We start from the raw sequence: 22,334 nt of genomic DNA, 5'->3' as shown, positions 1-22,334 counted from the left end.
TTGTTCACAAGTCTAGTCATTACTAGCTGAGTCCAGTGCCATGGGGCCTGACATCTGACGCTGCCTTCCTTTGATTCTGAAGTTGCATGTCACTTAGAACATAGTGTCTTTGGCAGCTTTTTCTCCCTAACTCTGCAAATTAGTCCCAACATCTTCAAGCCCACACACTTTTACCCAACACTCACACCTGGACCCATACCCACACACAGTGACTTATGCACTGGTAATTTTTTATTGGTTTCCGACATTGTTAAGACCACTGAAGTGTGAACCATTGAGCATTTGGACTTTTGTTTTGTATTTTCAATTGTGATGAATATTTCTGTCTTAAAGTTACAGATCTAACCTTGGTCACTTTATTCTGAGTCAAAGAAATGGCTAGACATACTTGGAGAATTTTCAGCTTCGAATTCATATTATATGAGGCGCTAGATTACCCTTCCCACCCGAGCTAAAATATCACTGGGAAGCTTGCTTTCCAAGGGGAGCACCGGCTGCTCTATTTTTATCGAGGCAGGATCTTCCATCTTGCAGGGAAGTGCTGCCTTAGAGAATGGCTGCCAAGCAAAGGTAGGCAACTCTCCAGTCCTTCATGCAGAGGCGAGTGGCATGGGATCAGAATTTGATCAGTGTCTCACCTGGTGCCCAGCTAGAGTGCCCTGTTGAGGGGAGCTAGGGGGTTGTGGTGCAGGGGTATGAGTAGCTGTAGGTGGAGGATAATCTGAGTTTTTGGAGTAATACCTAGGAGGCAAGGGCCCTCTGTTGCACAGGGAAGCCTGATAAACTGGTCACTTGGTGCTGTGCCTCTTCCTTCATAGGTTAAACCTCACTTCAGTCCAATACGACAGACCATCCAATGCCACACCAATTGTTGATATAATTGTGGAAGGGGCAGGGTGGGCAGGTCATTCACTTAACTTAGCAACTCTTCAACATTTAAACTTGTCAGTGGGGTAAGAGTAAAATGCAGCCCCTTCTGCTCTTCAGCACCCCACTATAAGCACAAGCCACTCGAAAACTGACGTGTAAAGTTTACATGTATTTGGAAAGGCAAATACTGATTAGGAATAGTCAAAATGGTTTTTCACATGGGAAGTCATGTCTCACTAACTTGATTATGTTTTTTGAAGAAGTAACAAAGAGAATTGATCAGGGCAGAGCAGTTGACGTGATCTATTTGGACTTCAGTAAGGCATTCGACAAGGTTCCTCATGGTAGACTGGTTAGCAAGGTTAGATCTCATGGAATATGGGGACAACTAGCCATTTGGATTCAGAATTGGCTCAAAGGCAGAAGACAGAGGGTGGTGGTGGAGGGTTGTTTTTCAGGTTGGAGGTCTGTGACTACTGTAGTGCCACAAGAATTGGTGCTAAGTCCATTCATTTTTGTTATTTATAAAAATAATCTGGATGTGAACATAGAAAATACGTTTACAGATGACACCAAAATTGGAGGCGAAGTTGACAGCAAAGAAGATTACCTCAGAGTACAATGGAACCTTGATCAGATGAGCCAATGGGCTGAAGAGTGGCAGATGGAGTTAAATTTAGATAAATGTGAGGTGCTGCATTTTGAAAAGGCAGATCAGGGCAGGACTTGTACATTTAATGGTAAGGCCCTGAGGAGTGTTAATGAACAAAAAGACCTTGGAGGGCAGATTTATAGTTCCTTGAAAGTGGAGTCACAGGTAGACAAGATAATGAAGATATCATTTGGTAGGCTTGCCTTTATTGGTCAGTGTATTGAGTATTGGAGTTGGGAGATCATGTTGTGGCTGTACACAGCATTGGTTTGGCCCCTTTTGGAATACTGCATTCGTTCTGGTCTCTCTGCTTTAGGAAATATGTGAATCTTGTCAAAGTTTGGAATAGATTGACAAGGATGTTGCCAGGGTTGGAGGGTTTGAGCTTTAGGAAGCGGCTGATTAGGCTGGGGCTATTTTGCCTGGAGCATCGGAGGCTGAGGAGTGACCTTATAGAGGTTTAGAAAATCATGAGGGGTATAGATACGGTGAATAGTCAAGGTCTTTTCCCTGGGGTGGGGTAGTCAAATACTAGAAGGCATAGGTTTAAGGTGAGAGGGGAAAAATTTAAAAGGGACCTGAGGGGCAACTTTTTCACACAGAAAGTGGTGCATGTCTGGAATGAACTGTCAGAGGAAGAGGTGAAGGCTGGTACAATTACAACATTTAAAAGGCATCCAGATGGGTATATGAATAGGAAGGATTTAAAGGGATGTGGACCAAATGCTGTCAAATGGGACTAGATTTATATAGGATATCTGGTTGGCATGAATGAGTTGGAGCAAAGGGTATGTTTCCATGCTGTACATATATATGACTCAATGACTCTCTGACTCTACACGACTGCTTATGGTACTTATCCTGTGATGAAGCAAATAAGATATAATGAGAGGAGCAAGTTGAAGCCAAGAAAATCAGCCACCCCAAAGCACTCTTGGCTACTTGTTGAAAACCATCTCCCCCTTATTTTAAGACCAACTCAAACCAATAAAATGCTGAAATAAGACCAAAGCCACAGAGTTAAATAATTGAAAATCGTTGCTTACATTTCAAGTGTAAGTTGTGGTTGTTTCTACAACAGGCTTAACATATTCATTCAGTTGACCACCTACATGATTCTGCTCTGTCTTTCTCGACCAAATTTAGATGCCTGCAGTTGTGTTACGTGCAGGCTGTGCAGTGGAACATTCTGTAAAGTTCTGTCCAAACACCCAGGACTCTGCGCAAATGTCTCTGACACTGAATTCTAGCTGAAGAGTGGACAGTGATCCAACAGACTTCCCTGGATAACTACCCAGACAATGTTAGACAAATTAAAACCATATTTAATTGTTGGGTAATTATACCGCTAATACCTCCAACTCCCCAGGGATCTCCCTGCCATATTTGTTGATTCTTTGACTGCCCGCTGACCCTCTGGCACCTTTGACCATCTGGCATTTCCAATCATCTGGCATCTCCTAACCCCCTCAATCCTTTGACACCTCCTGACCATTCAAAACCTCCCTGACTGTCTGAGTCGCCCAAATCTATGACACAGCCTTACCCAATAAACTGCCCTGACTCTGACACCCCTCCCAAACCACTGATAACTCAATCCTTTGCCCCTTTCTGACCGCCAAACTCCTCGTCCAACCCTCTAACTCCCCCCAATGCTCCTACTATTTTAAATACCTGACTCCATCTCTCAATCTCACCACCCAAATCCTACCAACACCACACCCTGACTTCCTCCTATCCCAACCTGATATGACTTCCCCAGTGGTACCTCACCCAGCTGCCATTCTGATACTTAACTTGTTCACATTCATCAATCAACACAGGAAAATTATTTCAACAGCTAATGAAATTAAATATTTCCGTGATGGTATTGGTAAGAGTGACCACTACACAGACATTGTGGAGACAAAGTCCTGCTTTCACATTGAGAATATCCTCCATCATGTTGTGTGGCACTACCACAGTGCTAAATGGAACAGATCTTTAACAGATCTAACAACTGAAAACTAGGCATCTATGAGGCGCCGTGGGCCATTAACAGCAACAGAACTGTACTCCAACACAACTGTAACTTCATGGTTTGGCATATCCCGCACTCAACCATTACCATCAAGCCAAGGGATCAAACCTGATTCAATGGAGAGTGCAGGAGGGCATGCCAGGAGAAGCACCAGGCATACTTTAAAGCAAGGTGGCAATCTGGTGTAGCTACCAAACAGGACTACTTGCATGCCAAACAGTAAAACCAGCAAGCGATAGACAAAGTTAAGCAATCCCACTACCAATGGATCAGATCTAAGCTCTGCAATCCCATTATATCCAGTCGTGAATGGTGACGGACAATTAAATAACTCACTGGAGGAGAAGGCCACACAAGTATCCCCAACCTCAAAGATGGAACAGTCCAGCACATCAGTATAAAAGGTAAGGCTGAAACATTCACAGCAATCTTCAGGCAGAAGTGCTGAGTGGATAATCCATCTCAACCTCCTCCAGTCGGCCCCAGCATCACAAGCACCAGTCTTCGGATAAATCCTTTCACTCCACATGATATCAAGAAATGTGTTGGAGGCATTGAATACTGCAAAGGCTAGGGACCCTGACAACATTCTGGCAGTAGTACCCAAAACGTTGTACTCAAGAACTTGTCCTTCCCCTAGTGAAGTTCTTCCGCTATTGTTCAACACTGGCATCTACCCAATGATGTGGAAATTTTCCTGGGTACACAAAAATCAGGACAAATCCAACCTCGGCAATTAATGCCCCATCAGTCTACCCTCAATCAACAGTTAATTGATGTAAAGTGTTCACACCACGAACAGTGCTCTCAAACAGCACCCGCTCAGCAATAACCTGCTCAGTGACGCCCAGTTTGGGTTCTGCCAGGACCAATCAGCTCTTGACCTCATTATAGCCTTGGTTCTAACGATGGACAAAACAGCTGAATTCCAGAGGTGATGTGAATGTAACAGCCCTTGATATCAAAGCCACATTTGATTGAGTGTGGCATCAAGGAGCCCTTGCAATACTGGAATCAATGGGAATCAGAGGCAAACTCTCCATTAATACACAGTTGCAAAGTTGCAGTCTTCTATGGCAGAAAAAAAATTATCCTCACCTTTCTCCTAAAAGAGTGCATCCTAATTTTAAAACAGTATCCTCTAATTTGGACTGTCCCATAAGAAAAGTAGTTGATGCCAAAACATTGAATGTATTCAAGAGGCAGCTAGATATAACACTTGGAGCGAATGAGATCAGAGATTGAGGGGAGAAAGCAGGAGTAGGCTATTGAGTTGGATGATGAGCCATGATCATGATGAATGGCAGAGCAGGCTCGAAGAGCTGAATGGTCTCCTCCTGCTCCTACCTTCTGTGTTTCTATGTTAAAAAAAATTCATTTCACATTCACTTTGTCAAGACCACTCAGGATCTTAACTTCCAGACTCCAGTGGAAATACATTCAATCTGTTAAACCTTTCCTCTTTCCTCTTAAGGCAACCCACTTTTTCCAGGTAACAATCCAGTAATCCTCCCCGAAACTGTCTCCAACGTGTTTCAAATCCTTCCTTCAGTCAAGAGAACAAAACTGCACACAGCATTCTCACCAATGCCCTGTGTGACTGAAGCATAACCTCTTCATTTTCATATTCAATTCCTTTGAGAATAAATGGTCACGTATCCCATTAGCCTCCTTGTTTACATGCTGTACCTGCATACTTTTTTTTTAATCACACAATAAACATTTAAATTCATCTGCACCTCAGTTGCTGCAACTGTTCTCCACCTTCATAATTCTCTGCATTTTCATTACTTCTTCCAAAATGAATAAATTCTACATTTTCCCATAATATACTCCATCTTTTTTGCCCAATCCCTCAACTCATCTATATCCTTATTTTAGGTTCATTTTGACTTCTTCAAAACATACTTTTCTGCCTGTCTTCATGTCAGTTACAATTTAGATGCCATGTTACATGTAAGTCATTGATAAATGTGCTAAAAGATGCAGCACCCTCACAAACTCCACTTAATTAGACAAAGACCTATTTAGGCTGTTTTCTGACAGCCAGCCAATCTTCCATCCATCTAAATGCCAAATGACAAATATCCCAGATTATCATTTCCAAAACCCCTTGAGCACTCTAGTAATACCTTTCTGTCCAGCAGTTTTATGTTAATTAATGCCTCCTCCAGCTTTCTTTTCTTCCATATATTTCATAAGCACTTTGTATTCTGCACGTTTTAATATGCGATCCTACTGTTTTTAGAGTCAATTCTTTGTTATTGCCTCAACATTATATTACACGTATCTATTTCTGTTTGCAGCTCACCACTCTGCACACTCAGTTGCGTGCACAGTGAACCTCAATTAGACCTTACTGTACTTCCTTTGAGCCTCATCTACAAACTATCCCCCCTGTAGTGCTATCTGTCTCTTAAATTCTTTGTACTCCTTGCTTTTTCTTTCCAATGCGACATTCTGGTGTCTATCTTCTTGCCAGTTTTGTATAAACTCTCTCTTATAGCTTGGGCAAACTGCCCACAAGGAGACTGGTTCCTGCCCTGTGTTTCTTCCAACCCATCCAGTTTGTATAGACCCCACTTCCTCCGAGCCAGTCTCAATGCTCCAGGAATTAAACATGTTTCACTTTGTATCATCAGTCCAGCCACATATTTACCTCCTGTTATGTGTGAAGTTACCCCTCAGGATGAAGATGACCCTTGCTCACAGCACGAACCTGTACCTAAAGTATTTTAACATGCTTCGTTCTGCCTGATGAGGAAACTTGATCACACTCACTGTTTTGAAAGGATTTACAAATTGCTAATGTTTGGCAACACTAAGACATCTGTGGTCATCAAGGCCTGGGGGTGAGGCTTGAACCCAGAACCTATCAGCCCAGATATAGGGACACCACCACTGCTCCACAAGACCTCCTTCTCCTATGATTTTACTGATCGGGTCTGGGACTGCATTTTCTTTAGTTTCTATCTTCTTAATGGCTGCCTACAAAACCACATTCTTTTCTCGACATCTGTTGAAAATGATATGGACCATGATCTTTGGCTGCTCACTTTCTTTCCTCAGAAGGTTCTGAGACCACTCAAGTAACTCCTCAAATCATCTCTTTTCCATTCCTCTCGAGATAGAATGTCCTGATTCCTGGTGCCTTAACAAACCTCCTCCTCTCCCTTGCTCCACACATTTGAGCCACATACGTTTTCATGACTTTGCCTGTGGCTGCTCTTGTGAAATGAACCAGAATTTCACCATACCAGTTCGTGAGCGAGACGCATTTGATGGATCCCTGATGTATTTCCTTGGTTTTAGTTGACTTTGCGGCAATCATTCATTCCATTCGCTGCCTCCATATCCTTCAGATGAAGGGGGAATCACCTCTAGAAACACGCTGACCATATTGCTCACACTCAGCCTAAGGAATGTACTGCAGTGGCTTTGGCTGCTGGTCATATTCAGAAACCCAGAGCTTGAGCTCCTCCTATTGACATCACTTCCTGCAAATGTGGTTGTCCAGGACACAAAAATAGACCAAAACAAGAAATTTAATATGTTAAATGGAAAATGCTACACTTCTTATGCTTTATATTCCCATTCTTTCAAAAAGAAAGTGAAGACATATTTATATATGTCTTGCAACCACCAGACATCTCTAAATGCCTCAGAGCCAATAAAGTGCATTTTAAAATGTAGTTGGTGTTGTAATGTAGGAACTCTGTCAATTAGCGATGAGATAATGGTAGTGATTGTGATGAGGTCATCCAGGTGGACCTCATAGAATACGTGTTCCCTGAGTAGGGCTGTTAACCTGGTCCAATCAGGGAGCCCTGGCTGACAGATATAAAAAAGAATGTTAGGGGCTGTGCTCATTCTAAGAACCAGCTCTGAGCTAGCTGGGTCAGTGAATAAAAGGTTACTTGGTGACAGAATACCAGCCTTTATCAAGTTATTTCAGTCTGATCATCTTTCTTTGTGTGATGTTGATTGAGGGAAAATTATTGTCCAGGACACTGGAAGAAATTACTTTGCTCCACCTCAAAATAGTGCCTTGTGATCCATCCAAGGAATGATTTGTCTGTAAATTGGCAAATCTATCAATGTAGCACTCGTCAAACAAAGACAGAAGGAAATAGAGGGAACCAGACAAGTTTATTCATTATTTCATACAATGCTTCTCATTATGTGGCTGAATAGAGAGATAAATGGGTGAAGCTTTTATCTTACTCTCATCATGACAAATGCAAGAATACCAAATTTAAAACAACCATAGTAATGTCCTTATTTAGAAATCATGTCATAGAGTTCACAGCATGGAAAGAGGCCCTTCAGCCCATCATATCATCACTGATCATCAAGTATCTGTTTATACCAATCCATTTATACCCTCATGATGATCTAGTTATGCAGAATGCAGCCAATCAGAATGAGACTTGGTATCTGCTTTGTTCAATGTTATAGGTCTCCATCCAAAGTTTTTCAGGCAGTGAGACATTGCATGCCTATGATCTTCTCCATCACATTTCATATGAAAGTATTTATTATATGTATTTTATTATATTTTATTGTATGTATTCTGCATACAACTGCATGGCTTCCAAGCTGGTATTATTTAACACGTGATAGGGTGATAATCCTTGTCACCACATAGCCATATAAAGGATTGTTTCACCTGAGGGTTTGTTTGAGGCCTTGATTCAGGGAGGAGGTAAAAGTGTATGTGTTACACCTTCTGCATGGAAAGGTGTCTTGGATGGGTGAGGGAGAGTGAGAAGTGATGGAGAAATGGACCAGGGTATCAAGGAGAGATTAGTCCATGCAAAATGCTCACAGTGAAGGGGAGGGGCATCAACAAGTAAGTAAGTTTGCTTGTATGTTTTTCAATCTTTCCAAATCCAAATACGTTCTACAACAGTGGGCTCAATTTCCAGCATACTACCACAATGAAGGGTGACTGCAAACCACTATCAAACACTCCATTCACTCTGCAGTACGAAACCACTATAACAAGCTCTAAACTCCTTTACGATCATAGTAGCAGCCAGAAGAAATCAACCATATTCTACATATTTCTGGTATACATTCATGGCACATGCTCTAATGCCCAATATAGCATGCAGCACAATGTACCCTACATTGTTCTCCTGAGCTGCAGATACCATTACAGAACTACAAGGACAATTGAAGTGCCCAAGCAAATGGGAATTAATTAACTCAATTTCTCACCCAGGAACAGTACACTTTTGGATTTTGTGACAAATAAGAATTGTGTCAGTGAGAATTCAGAAATTGCCAAAAAGATCTTGTATAAAATATAATGCCTTGTGCAACCTCAGAGGCTCTCAAAGTAATTTACAACTGAGTCGAGAGTGTGGTGCTGGAAAAGCACAGCACGTCAGGCAGCATCCGAGGAGCAGGAAAATCGATGTTTTGGGCATAAGTCCTTCATCAGGAATGAGGCTTGTCGGTCAGGGGGCTGAGAGATAAATGGGAGGGGAGTGGGGTTGGGGGGAAGGTAGCAGAGAATGCGATAGGTGGGTGTAGGTAAGAGAGAAGGTGATAGGTTAGAGACGGGGTGGAGCGCTCCACCCCCCTCTCTGACCTATCACTTTCTCTCTCACCTTCATCCACCTATCACATTCTCAGCTACCTTCCCCCCAACCCCACTGCCCTCCCATTTATCTCTCCAAAGGTTGATTCTCCTGCTCCTCGGATGCTGCCTGACCTGCTGTGCTTTTCCAGCACCACATTATTGACTCTGATCTCCAGCATCTGCAGTCCTCACTTTCTCCTAATTTACAACTGAAACAATATTGCAGAAGTGGAAATAGAATTATTTAATATATTTAATAATTATTTATTAGAAAACAATTTATTTTATTCTCCTTATAAAAATAAGTACAACAGACCAAGAAACTTGCTGATTCACATTGTCATGGTGAGTATACTCACTAACTCATATGTTTATGTGTCCTATGAAATAGCCCCTTGTTGTTTGAGAAATGGCTGCTTTTTCCATTATTAGCATTTTCTAACAAAGAAATTAGGCCAAACATTCAAATCAGAGCTTGAAAAATTAACAGATGGTGATTACTTATGAATTGTACTTGTACTCACTCTTGCATTTCCAATCAGTTTATTGAAATCTATTAATATGGGACAAGCGGTTTAAAGGACCTAAAAGGTTTTATACATGAAGAACTGCCTTTTTACTTCAAAATTATTTTTTTCTAAATTTAGACTCTTTTTCCAAAAGAAATATCATGCAAAAAACCAAGTATTTATAAAAAATCATTTATTGTCAATACATTAGAAAATAACATCAGAATTTAAACATAGAAACATCTAGAAATTACATATGAATTAAAATTGCCACAACAGAAATACCTTCTGAATTAAATGCATAATCTTTTTTAAAAAATCACGTGTCCTCCTTAGACTAATCCAACTGTTATTGGTATTTCCCAATCAACCTGCTCAGAGATGTTATTATACATTTTGGACCCAGGTCTCCTAGTCTAGAGGTAGAGACACTATCACTGCAGCACATCGCCCAATAGCTATATACACATTGCCTCAAATGCGTTGATATGAATATAAGCAATTCCTTACAGTGATGCTTTCCTTTGTAGCTTGGCACGTCACTCCACAGGTAATCTGTAAACTTGCATGGAGGCATAAAACTGTGAGATAGTCAAGAAGCAGGTAGGAAGTGTAACATCAAAAAGTGAAGTTGGAATAGTTACACTGGAGCTATGGCTCTTTCCACACTCAAATCTGCCAAGTTGTAAAGGACCTCATCAATGTGTGCAGTGTTGTCAATTGTTGATTCCTGCAAATAAAATTTATGATTAATTGACACTTCATCTGTTTTCTTTCAGTGTTGACAATTGAATGCACCCAAGTGTTCAAAATGACTTCCGTTTGACTGGACTCATTCTTGCTGCTATAATGATCTATTTGTTGCTGTGTGACATTTTACAACATGTCAAAAATATAGACAAGTTGACAAGAGTTCAAATAAATTTTAACGGTTAATTTGCCTTTGGGGGTGCAGAAGCCAATATAGTGACCGGCTTCACATATGGATTTTCACAACAGACTTTTAGATATTAGCAAGATTTGTGTTACCATTTCCACTGACACAACACATCTAAGAAGATAGGAAAGCATGGGATAAAGGCTAAAGCCTACAGAGGATTTAATATTTTAAATTAGGGAAAGTAATGATCCTTGTGAATGGGGTTACACACCAACATTTGAAGGAATCACTAGGAGGATCAGAGCTGAGGTCCTTCCTGATTAGACTGTGTATGTGTGAGAGTATATAAGTTGGGAACATAAACGAAAGTAAATTTGCAAATGCCACCACATACAGGAAGGGACAGGAAGAACCAGACAAACATTTATAAAGAATTTAAACAGGCTGACAAGAGAAGTCATGGACAACATTAAAACAAAAGAAAAAGCATATCAGATTAGATTAGATTACTTACAGTGTGGAAACAGCCCTTCGGCCCAACAAGTTCATACCGACCCGCCGACCACCCATTCCACTACATTTACCCCTTCACCTAACACTACGGGCAATTTAGCATGGCCAATTCACCTAACCTGCACATTTTTCGACTGTGAGAGGAAACCGGAGCACCTGGAGGAAACCCACGCAGACACGGGAAGAATGCGCAAACTCCACCCAGACAGTTGCTTGAGGCAGAAGTTGAACCCGGATCTCTGGCGTTGTGAGGCAGCAGTGCTAAGGTGAAGATTAGTGGGAAGCCAGAGGATTTGGAAACCTTTAAAATGCAGCAGAGGATAACTAAAAAAGGAACAAGAGCTGGGAGAAGATGAAATATGAGGGTAAACCAGCTAGTAATAGAAAAGAAGATGGCAAGACTTTTTGTATAAGTATAAAAGGTAAGAGAGAGGCAACAGTAGAGATTGAATGCTGGAAAATGAGGCTAGAGGAGTAATCGGGAACAAAGAAATAGTGGAGGAACTGAATAGATTCTTTGCATCAGACTTCACAGTGGAAGACACCGTAGCATACCAGAGCTTTAGGAGAGCCAGGAAGCAGAGGTGAGTAGCCTTCATGAAAGGGAAGGTGCTGGGAAAGCTGGAAGTGCTAAAGGTGGACACATCACCAGGACCAGAACCCTAGTGCTCCGAAGGAGATAGCTGAGAAGATTGTGGAGGCATTGATTAGATTAGATTAGATTAGATTACATTACAGTGTGGAAACAGGCCCTTCGGCCCAACAAGTCCACACCGACCCGCCGAAGCGAAACCCACCCATACCCCTACATTTACCCCTTACCTAACACTACGGGCAATTTAGCATGGCCAATTCACCTAACCTGCACATCTTTGGACTGTGGGAGGAAACCGGAGCACCCGGAGGAAACCCACGCAGACACGGGGAGAACGTGCAAACTCCACACAGTCAGTCGCCTGAGGCGGGAATTGAACCCGGGTCTCAGGCGCTGTGAGGCAGCAGTGCTAACCACTGTGCCACCGTGCCGCCACGGTGATGATGATCTTTCAGGAATCAATGGAATTAGGGAGGGTCCCAGAACACTGGAAAATAGCTAACATAACATCATTGCTAAAAAGGAAGGAGGCAGAAAGACAGGCAATTATGGACTGGTTAGCCTGTCCTTTGTCACTGGTAAGATGATTATTAAGAATGAGATTGCAGAGTTCTTGAAAGTACATGGTAAAATAGGGCTGAGTCAGCGTGGCTTCATCAGGGGAGATCATGCCTGACAAAAATTCTTGAAGAAGCTAATAAGCAAGTTAGATAAAAGAGAGCCAGTGAATGAGACCTATTTGGATTTCCAGAGGGCCTTTGACCATGTGCTACACAGAAGGCTGCTAAATAAGATAATGTTCAGAGGATGAGGGGGGATGTCATTGAAGCTTACAGAATATTGAGAAGCCTGGAGAGAATGAATGTGGAGAAGACATTTCCATTGCTAAGAGAGACTACGACCTTCGGGCACAGCGTCAGAGTGAAGTGATGAGTGTTTAGAACTGTGATGAGGAAGAATTTCTTCAGCCAGAGGGTTGTTAATCTGTGGAACGCATTGCCACAGAAGGAGGTCAAATCATTGAGTGTATTTGAGACTGAGATAGATAGATTCTTGATTAGTAAGGGGTCAAAATGGAAAATGTGAATTGATAAGTGTGAACTGCTGAAATTACAGAAGGGGAATAAATAATGAGAATTAAAATTAAATTGGGAAGAATTTTTATTGCGTTCTCTTGTTCTCTCACACTAATTTCAGTGCATGACTAATGAAAACCATGAAGACCTAAGCTGATTAGGCCACTTCCCCATGATTTCAGTCAATTCTCTGCCAAAGATGTACGGGGGCATCAAAGAAACCTCAGGGATGTTCTCCCATTGTGGACATAGTCTTGATGAGCTCAATGCAATCAAGGGAGCTGAAGGTTTAGGTGATTAACTCCCAATACCAAAAGTTCAATATACCATAAATCATACTTATTATATCATACAATTTTAGAATTTAGAACACATCCCAGGAAGTGCTAATGAATATGTGGAAAGGACCAACACCTCTCATCTATGTAAAAATGGTCCAATACAATCAGGAATATCCAGGCAGCACAAGAAAAATCAATGATAAAGATAACTGGGTCCTTAAGAGAGGTTGCAGCATCCATAATTGTTTAATCTGGAGAAGATAATGCTCCGAGAAGATATTGTTTTAGATTTCTAGGATTGTAAAAGAATACGTGGATTGAATTCTGATAGGCCAGAGTTTGCCACAAACATGAGAAACAGTGAATTACTTCAAACTTAGAAGAGGATGGATAAATGCACAGATAAGTACTTCAGGGTTAATCGTTGAAGATAGGATGCATAAACTTGTTTGAGGGTATGAGTGACTGTAAGAGTGAGAATGAATAAGTGGCTGTGAGTATGTGTGTTAAGGTAGTGCTTGAGTGATAGTGAGTCATGTCCCTAATTCACGGGTTACGTGTTAGTGGCACATTGCAACCAATGGCAACCAAGCTCAATTTAGCCTCAAAGTTATTTCTGGTATGAATTACTGCTCCTCCAACAGCTGCAGGTGAAGACTTGTTAAAGACTAGGAAATACAGATAGACAACATTATTAATGCCAAATGTTCATTTTCCTTCTGGGCTTGTACTCTCTTAAATGCCCAAGATGTAGGCTTGATCCATTGAGGCATTTAAAAGATGTTAAAGCTATTCTATCGAATATAATTAAATTATTCCCTCAGGTTGGGGGCATTGGCTTAGGATTAGAGCTAGGTCTTTTAGGAGCTAAATGGTGAAACACTTTTTCATATAAAGGGTGGTAGTAATCTGGGGCTGAATTTTGTGGAGTTTGGTGATATGCCAAGATGGAGTCTCAAAGTGGGAGGTAACCATCTTTCAGGAGAAGATGCAATATGTCCAAAAAGGTCATACTTACTGCCTCTTTTATCACAGATGATCACGTTGTAGCAGATGTATGCAATTACAATCAAGGCTAACAGCAATATTGATGCACAAAAATTGCGAGTTGTCCAGGTCAGTCTCTGAACTAAAATAGAGAGGAATTAAAGTTTGTCATGCATTGCAGTCATTGAACTGTCGATTTAGTCAGTGCAATTATTTGTTTTATAACAACATGTGTGTATATGGCTGATATTAGTGAAACATGATCTGTGATATAATTTCTTGTGGTCACATGAGCACCATATTTGTTGGGAAATATGATGCAATTTTTTGATGGAAAAATGTTAGCTAAACTTCATGTTTTTAGTGCAAGAAATGCTCCCAAACATTATGGTCTGGAAAATATGGTAATTTACTTCCTTGGTTTGTATAAATAAGCAAAGTGGGATTTTAAAAACAGTTTTCAGGGCATGGAGAAAAATCAAGAATAATTAGTCTAACTCACATACTGAGTCTCATGCATTTAAAAAAATTATATTGTTGTGTCATTTATGAATTGGACAAAATGATGACATTAGATTCTTGACTAGCATTGCTTTTAATCTGATGGGTCTTTTGTTCTAAGGCCATCACTCAGGCGTGTAGGTGGTGATCTAAATGTAAACATCTGAGCTCAATTAGAAACTAGTTGTTGAGGAATGTTTCTGTGAATTATTGTTTGTAAACATCGGTTGAAGAGGGCACATAGCTGAATCCAAGAAAAATGCTCAGAATCAAAGATTAATTCTATTCCTTTATGCAAATATCTTTAGCACTGTGAAATGTACCTGCACACTCTAGATGCAAGAGTTTCATGCACAGTGGAATCATTCTGTGGTTTTGGTTTTGGTAGCATTCAAATACACACAGTGTTCACTCAGAAAGAAAAATCTACAGCCAAGCAATATTAAACGTTTAGTCCAGTTGTTGAAATGTGAAACAGTTCCCCCCACCTGTCTTTTTGACCCCTGGCTTGGTCACAACAAAGATTTTGAATTTGTTTAAGTACTCAGCTATCACACTTCCATTTAAACTTCTATAATGGTTGAAATTCCAATTTTGTAATTCAAATCTCAAAATGCTGCTATTGAGCTGAGACTAATATATAAATAACATTAACTAACAATATCCATTGTAAAAGATTTTGAGTGGAATTTTTTTCTTCCCTGGAAGCAGGTGAGGAGATTGGAAGCTGGCTTCATTTGGCAAGAAGGGATGGGTGGAGACCCACCAGCAGCCTGACTCACTACCATCAAATTGTGTTGGGAAATTCCAAGAATGGCCTTCCTGCTTGGAAGATGATTGAAACCTTTAATTGGTCACTTAATGTCTATTCTAGGGTGGCAACATGTGCGCAACATAGAAGTACATTTTGAGAGACTGTGTTTGTCGTCCCTTCTACCTGGTGAGACTAGGAGCAGCAGAGACATTGGACAACCCTGAGTGAAGGCTTCCACCTGCCCTAAATGCTTACCAAAATCTGCTTCCCCACGTCCTCCAGCCCCCACTGGCTTCTCTATGCTTTGCTTTGACAAACTCACTCCAATTACCGTGCTCCACAGGCACCACCATAAATCCTCGGCTTAGGGCTTCAGATTTATCAGCAGTAACCACCATTCCTGGTGATACTGTATGATAGAGAGCCACCATACCCACTGGGAAATGCATCCTGAAGTTACTGAGTTCCCTGATTCCACCCAGGTACATGCCTGAGTGATGATCCATCTGTTTGGGTGAGTCATAGAATGGTCACAGTGGTGTAGTCACTGATTCTCCAACCAGCGAATGTACCACTGACAAAGCAACTAATTTCACTCCATCAGTTGAATGTTTGCCAGCCAAGTAACTGCAATGTGCTGTTTGTTCCACTGTAAATAGTATTCATTGAAATTCTAAGGTTACGATGGATGATTGTAATGCTAATGAAATTAATGGCATCAGTTTCAAGTTGGATTTGAATTTGTGTTACATGTATATCAGGCACTTACTTTTTTAGTGAGATATATAAAACATAAAAATCAAACTTTCAGCATTTTGCTTCCCTCCCCAATGTAACTAATTAATCAAATTTTCAACAAACATGACTGAACATGTATAGAATGCATCCATTTCCTTTTATTCAGAGTCTGTGTGAGAAAGTGCGTCTACTTCAATATCCTGTCTCTCGTTGCGATAATTATCACACCCGACATTAGTACAACAAGTTTATCATTGAAAAACATCCCAAAGCATTTTATGAGAACATTGTCAAACCAATTCAATACTAAGTCATAAAGGGATAGGAAAACAGATAACAAAAACACATAGTCAAGGAGATAGGTTTTTAGGAGCATTTCAAGGGAGTAAAGAGGTAGAGTGAGATGGAAAGATTAAGGCCTCAGAAACTGAGAGCATGGCTGTCAATGACAGAGCAGTTAAAATTAGTGATGTGTTTGAAGCCAGAATAGAGTTTCAAGAGGTTTATGGATTGGAGGAGCTTGCAGGACTGAGAAGGGCAAGATCAAGTAGTCATGTAAAAATAAGGATGGCAATTTTAAAATTGAGATCTTTTGGAAAGGTAGCCAATGTAGGTCAGTGAGCACAGTGGTAATGGATGAATGAGAATTGGTATGAGTTAAAATACAGACAAATACAATGGTAGAGTAGTTTTTACAACTTCTCACCTTTAGAAATATCACCATTACACATCTCTAGTATCTGTAGGTCACTGGTTGCATTGCTAACTGGATTCTGTGCTACACATTTGTACTTGTATTGGTCCTGTTCATGGACATAATTTATCACCAATTTAGCTCCATCATAGATTCTATGGATGGTTCCAGACAAAGATTGTTCTTCCCAGTATAATGTGACATTTGTTCCCTTGGAGACGGAGCAGTTGAGGTTGATACTTGTAAGTGAACAATACATTGTCATTGAAGGCTTTGAAACTGGCTCTAAAATAGAGACAACAGTTAAGAGGCAAATGGCAAAACTTGATTGTGTTTCTTATTTTTATTTATTTCATACTTTTAAAAAAATTTATTTTGCCATTTTACATTTATTGGGAAACAATTGCTCCATTTTGAATATTGTTGAGAAGAGAGACAAGTTGTCAAATTTTTTTTCAGTCTTTACAAATTATTTTCCCATGATAATGCCTTGGACAATTAAATAGACTAAACTTGCCAAGCGACCAATACCCTTTTCTCCTGCAATATAAATTATTGCCATTGTTTGAAATGTGGGTTTCTTGAGTTTGTTCTAATCAGTGCAATATCAAAAGCCTCAGCAACAAGTCTCTGTGTTCAGTAATTTTCAAATACTTAGTTACATTCCAGCAAAGCACATAGATTTGAAGTGTATATCGCTGGATTGCTAAAAAATGACTGTTCTATCATCTACACAGCTACAAGCTTGGATGGAAAGATACTGTCCCTGAAATCTCTCTCCAGAAAAAAAACCTCCAATTAATTCTTTCACCCTCCTGTAGTCTGAAAAAATTAATGTAAAAGCTGTAAATGTACAGCTTTGAAAATTTGAGTTAAAAATCACACAACACCAGGTTATAGTCCAACAGGTTTAATTGGAAGCACACTAGCTTTCGGAGCAATGCTCCTTCATCAGGTGATTGTCGCTCCGAAAGCTAGTGTGCTTCCAATTAAACCTGTTGGACTATAACCTGGTGTTGTGTGATTTTTAACTTTGTACACTCCAGTCCAACACCGGCATCTCCAAATCATTCAAAATTTGAATAAAACTTTTCTGCTTACAGATGCTGGTGAACAGGCTGTATGAGAGAAGTATCTGGGAAAATGAGAAGGAGACTCACTGAGTCAACACATTGCTTTCCTCCCCCCTTCTCCTGCATTCCTGATTTCAGTTAGAGTCAAGAAGTATGGTGCTGGAAAAGCACAGCAGGTCAGGCAGCATCAGAGGAGCAGGAGAGTTGTACTTTGGAGGGTGCTTATGCCCAAATCATCGATTCTCCTGCTCCTCGGATCTTGCCTGACCTGCTTTGCTTTTCCAGTGCCACACTTTTGGACTCTGAGTCTCCAGCATCTGCAGTCCTCACGTTTTCCTGATCTCAGTTAGAGTCCTCATTAGAATCTGAGAACCTTCTCACTGAGTGAACATACTATTATACTTTCCAGGAATTGTCAAAGGCTTACGTTGAGTTTAAAAACATTTATTTTGAAGTTATATAATCAAGCAACTTACCAAACACTCGCAAATCAAATACTGTTTCCTTCATCGGCATCACTACTGTATCATAGCATTCGATTTGTATTCCATACAGTTTTGTGTCATTAATCTGCACATTCTGCAGTACCAGAAAGTCATTTGTGTGTCTTTGCAATCTGTTTTCATACAATGTATGTTTGTGAAATGTCTTCATTCCCCATGAAGCAAGTTTAGCAATAATTAGTGATTTTGATAGAAATGTTACTTCATACTGAGCTCCACAATGGATAGGCACAGGAAACAGAACCTGTTCACCTGTAGTTGCATTAATGATGGTCATGGATATGGCTGAGATCTCTGTCACACACAGTGTAAATAAGTGGAACACTGGAAGGGAAATTAAACATATGCACAGTCAATTTATGAATATTTATCTTTCTGAGCAACAATAAACTTAGTACTTCCAAAAATGTTTTACCTGAAACCAGCATTTTCACATTGAGGAGATAGAAGTTTTATTTTATCTGCGTTGGGTACTGTTTAATTTTTGTTTGTTATTTTCAAAAGCTGGTTCTAAAAGAATTTTATCTGTAAAAGAATAAAATGTATTTTTGAGTAATGGCATTGTCATTTTATGGAATCTAACGTTCATTTAATTGAAGTAGGGTTGAGGTATTTTGTATGTGTGGAAACATCAATGATGGACCTGGGTTATTGTAGGAGAGACCATCGAGACTAAGAGAATTGGAATTCTGCCTACTTCAGGAGAAAACGTTGTTTGCTGCTAGGTTTGGATTTTAACACTGTAACAACCCAAGGAGGAACAGGCAACTGGGGGAAAAAAAATACGTGGGAGGTGTCCAGGTCAAGGTGCTGGGAAGGAATCAAAAATAAGCTAAAGAGTTCCTTTTTTAAAAAAAAACCGAAATGTTTGGAACAGACAAAAAGCAGGATAGGGATATCTTGAATGATCGGTATTCAAAAAAAAACATTTAAAACAATGAAGAAAAGCAATGACAAAAAATAGTTTGAGATAGAGACTCTGTCAGATGACCGGCTGTATCTTCAATCTTGCTCACAAGTCAGAGAACCCCCTCGCCCCCACCATGTACTGTATACTAGAGTGTCCCACCGCCAAGCTGTTTCAGGATTGATTTGATATGTTCTAAACGTAATGTATCACCACGATCTGCCAGAAAAAAAAACATTGAGTCTCATTGGGGAAGGAATTTGTTCCAGGAATACATTAAACCACAAAGGAGGATAAATTCACTTCGCTTGCTTCAGAAAACTGAACCAGGGAAGCGATGTGGCTGTTGGGGTGAGAAGGGTATGATGGAGATTACAGACAGCGTCCAGCCAAAGCTGCCCTTGTGACGGTAAGTGACTACATGCAGGCGCATTCACTTTAGGACCACTTCCGATTCTTACCCCAGATTCGAAAGGAAAAAAAGAATAGAAAAGAATGGAAATACTCAGGAGATCTGTCAGCAGAGAAATAAAATTAATTTGCAGGTCGACGGACTTCTGATGAAAGAAGGAGAAAGTGAGGGCTGCAGATGCTGGAGATCAGAGTCGAGAGTGTGGTGCTGGAAAAGCACAGCAGGTCAGACAGCATCCGAGGAGCAGGAGAATCAATGTTTCTCGCATAAGCCCTTCATCAGGAATTTCTGATGAAATAAACAAGGTGTTGATTTATATATATATATATAAAAGCAAGACAGTGAAGATTAGCGTCTCGTTAGCAAGCAACAGATTTGACCAAGGAGTGTCCTGTCTAATTTTTAAAAAAACTGTTACAAATGCAGAATTTTTAAAAATCTCAATTACCGTCCAGGGGAATACGTGAAGAGAGAGAGAGATACCAGGAATTCATCCTAAAATGGCAGTCTCTGTAATCCAATCAGGAGCATCTGCATTCCACAGGTTATTTTCCTGATCCAGATTTTTTCCCCTAATCAGAGATATTATTACATATTTCTGGAGGAAGTGGGATTTATACCAAGGCGTCCTAGCTAACAAGTAAGGACACTACCACTGTACCACAAGAACCATATTGCCCTTAACCATTGGGTTAGAGACAAAACAAAACTGCAGATGTTGACTACTTATCCACTGGGTGCCTGGTATCATTATTTATCAGCGTCGACTTTGTGTCCACAATTCCTGTTCAATGGAAAAATTCCAACAACCAGTCAATCAATTCTTTAATAAAATCTTTAAAAAATGCTTACTTATGTGTCGTGTGTGTGTGAGAGAGAGATCAGATTGTCTATAGTTTCACTTGATTCTTCTTTCCTTTTTTATTGAGTTTTTCAGCTCTGCAGCATCCGCCGATATTTGTTTTTATCACAGACGTGAACACTAATCGATAAACTGACAAATATTCAGCCAACAAGCCCTGTTTCTTTTTACTTGAAGCAAGTCGAAATGTTTCAAAGGACAATGGAAGCATCAGAAACATTTCCATTAGAATGCTATCAGGCGAATATTGTGTCTTTAATGAGGTGGACCCGCATGGTTAGGATGAGAAACCTTTTGCAGTGGGGCCAGTGCATATGGAAACTTCGTCCATTGAAGCAAATTGTTTCACTCAAGGATAAAAACTGGAAATGGAACAAGATGCACTTGAAACAAGTGAAACAAATTAACCGGCGCTTTGATTCCTCAATGAATCCTTGCTGTATTGGTTCCGAAAGGTATGGTACTGCCCGCCGCCTGTCATATCGCTAATGTAATGTCCAAAAGTGTAGTTTCATTTTAGGTATGTTTCTATCCAGGAAGTTTCCTTATTTATTAAAAAGGCTATATTAGAAAAAAATGTAACCAATCACTCACAAATCTCCTTTGCAAAATTCACTATACTCAGTAAGAACACTGGATTTATGGGGAGAAACGGGTTCACAGCTAGAGGACAACTTTTATATTTTGGTCTGTCTATGCATTTTAAAAACAATGCATTACCCCAAAACGATTCGACTTTCTGTTCCAATCTAACTGCAACTTGCATTTATATAGTGCCTTTAACGTAGGGAACGGTCCCTCACATAGCTTGGCATATTGCATAAATATCGAAATACCACTTCCACTGTTGGCACAATTCACGGTGCTTTCCCTTAATCCCCAATCTACAATCCCAATAATGACGGCCGCTTCGCCTCTTAAACCCCGTTGTGAGTGATCACTTACCTCCAGACAGGCTTTATAACATTCCTCTTTCAAACCCATCGGGAAGGCAGGGTCGGAGAAAGAGCAGCTGGGATCACGGTGCCAACCCAGGCACTGTGGTGTGCTACAACAATCCGGTGTGACACTGAACAATCCCTCAAACACCGACAGAAAATGCTGGCAAGACTCAGCAGCTCGGGCAGCCTGTGCGGACGAAGAGAGAAGGTTAATGTTTCAGATCCATCTTCGGTTTTTGCTTCTGTTCAATTCTTTAGTACGCCGGCTAGGTTCGAAAACTGTCCCAGTTCTGCTTCACACACTGTTGCTTCAATAAACTGTTAATCTGACAGTGCTGTAACAATATTAAAGATGAGTCTGTAATTCACCTGTGAAATACACGAGAGAGCTAAAAATATCTCACCAATCATTGAAATGACGAGCAAGATAATGAAAAAAAACCCCTAAGAACTGCGGATGCAGAAATTGCTTGAGAAACTCAGCAGGTCTGATCGCATCTGTGGAGAGAGAGAGAAAGAGTTAATATTTCAGAGACCTTCATTAAAAAAAAACAGAAACCGGTAAAATATTGTTATTCCAGGACAAACAAATCGTTGTTGGCAAATTTCCTTACTTCAAACAAGTAAAAACGCTTTTTTTTTAATTACCGGAAAATCTGTGATTGCGCTTCATTTCAAACTGAATAAAACGCGGTGTTTTAATTCAACTCCAGCACTTTATTAACTTGATAATTCCTTTTTACTTTGTTGGAAATACTGGGTGAAATACTTTCACCACCTCACTCTGAAATCAAAGAATGTAGCTTCTTCTATACGAGTTTACAGTGAACCCGGCTCTGCTTCCTCTCTGTCACCCTTAATTATTTACCAAGTCCCTGGGTCTCTCTCAGACTCACACATTGTTCTCTGAGTTGTTGCTTCTCTCCATCTGTTCGCACTGCCCTGAACACGGGACATAAACTGGAATCAGGCTGAG

At 40.4% G+C, this 22,334-nt stretch overlaps 1 protein-coding gene across 4 annotated transcripts; it reads right to left on the bottom strand.

The window, feature by feature from the left end:
• Positions 1–9,817: 9,817 nt before the first annotated feature.
• LOC122555805 (SLAM family member 5-like) lies at positions 9,818–22,334 on the bottom strand. 4 transcript variants are annotated; one of them, XM_043701959.2, is made up of 8 exons: positions 22,007–22,327; positions 21,763–21,856; positions 21,363–21,545; positions 18,652–18,761; positions 18,210–18,560; positions 16,673–16,945; positions 14,005–14,115; positions 9,818–10,371 (listed from the first exon to the last, which is right to left on the bottom strand). In XM_043701959.2, exons 4-8 carry the CDS (start codon positions 18,662–18,664, stop codon positions 10,358–10,360), a joined length of 762 nt encoding a protein of 253 aa, XP_043557894.2. In that variant the 5' UTR covers positions 18,665–18,761; positions 21,363–21,545; positions 21,763–21,856; positions 22,007–22,327; the 3' UTR covers positions 9,818–10,357. The 4 variants fall into 4 exon arrangements, with proteins under 4 accessions (XP_043557894.2, XP_087849858.1, XP_043557895.2 ...); XM_087993732.1 differs by having other exon boundaries at positions 21,363–21,856; XM_043701960.2 differs by lacking the exon at positions 21,763–21,856.

This window comes from Chiloscyllium plagiosum, unplaced genomic scaffold (genome assembly GCF_037043375.1).
Source record: "Chiloscyllium plagiosum isolate Xiang-an unplaced genomic scaffold, Cpla_swu_hap1 HiC_scaffold_13, whole genome shotgun sequence".
Taxonomy (NCBI): domain Eukaryota; kingdom Metazoa; phylum Chordata; class Chondrichthyes; order Orectolobiformes; family Hemiscylliidae; genus Chiloscyllium; species Chiloscyllium plagiosum.
This window is presented reverse-complemented; position numbering and strand designations above follow the sequence as displayed.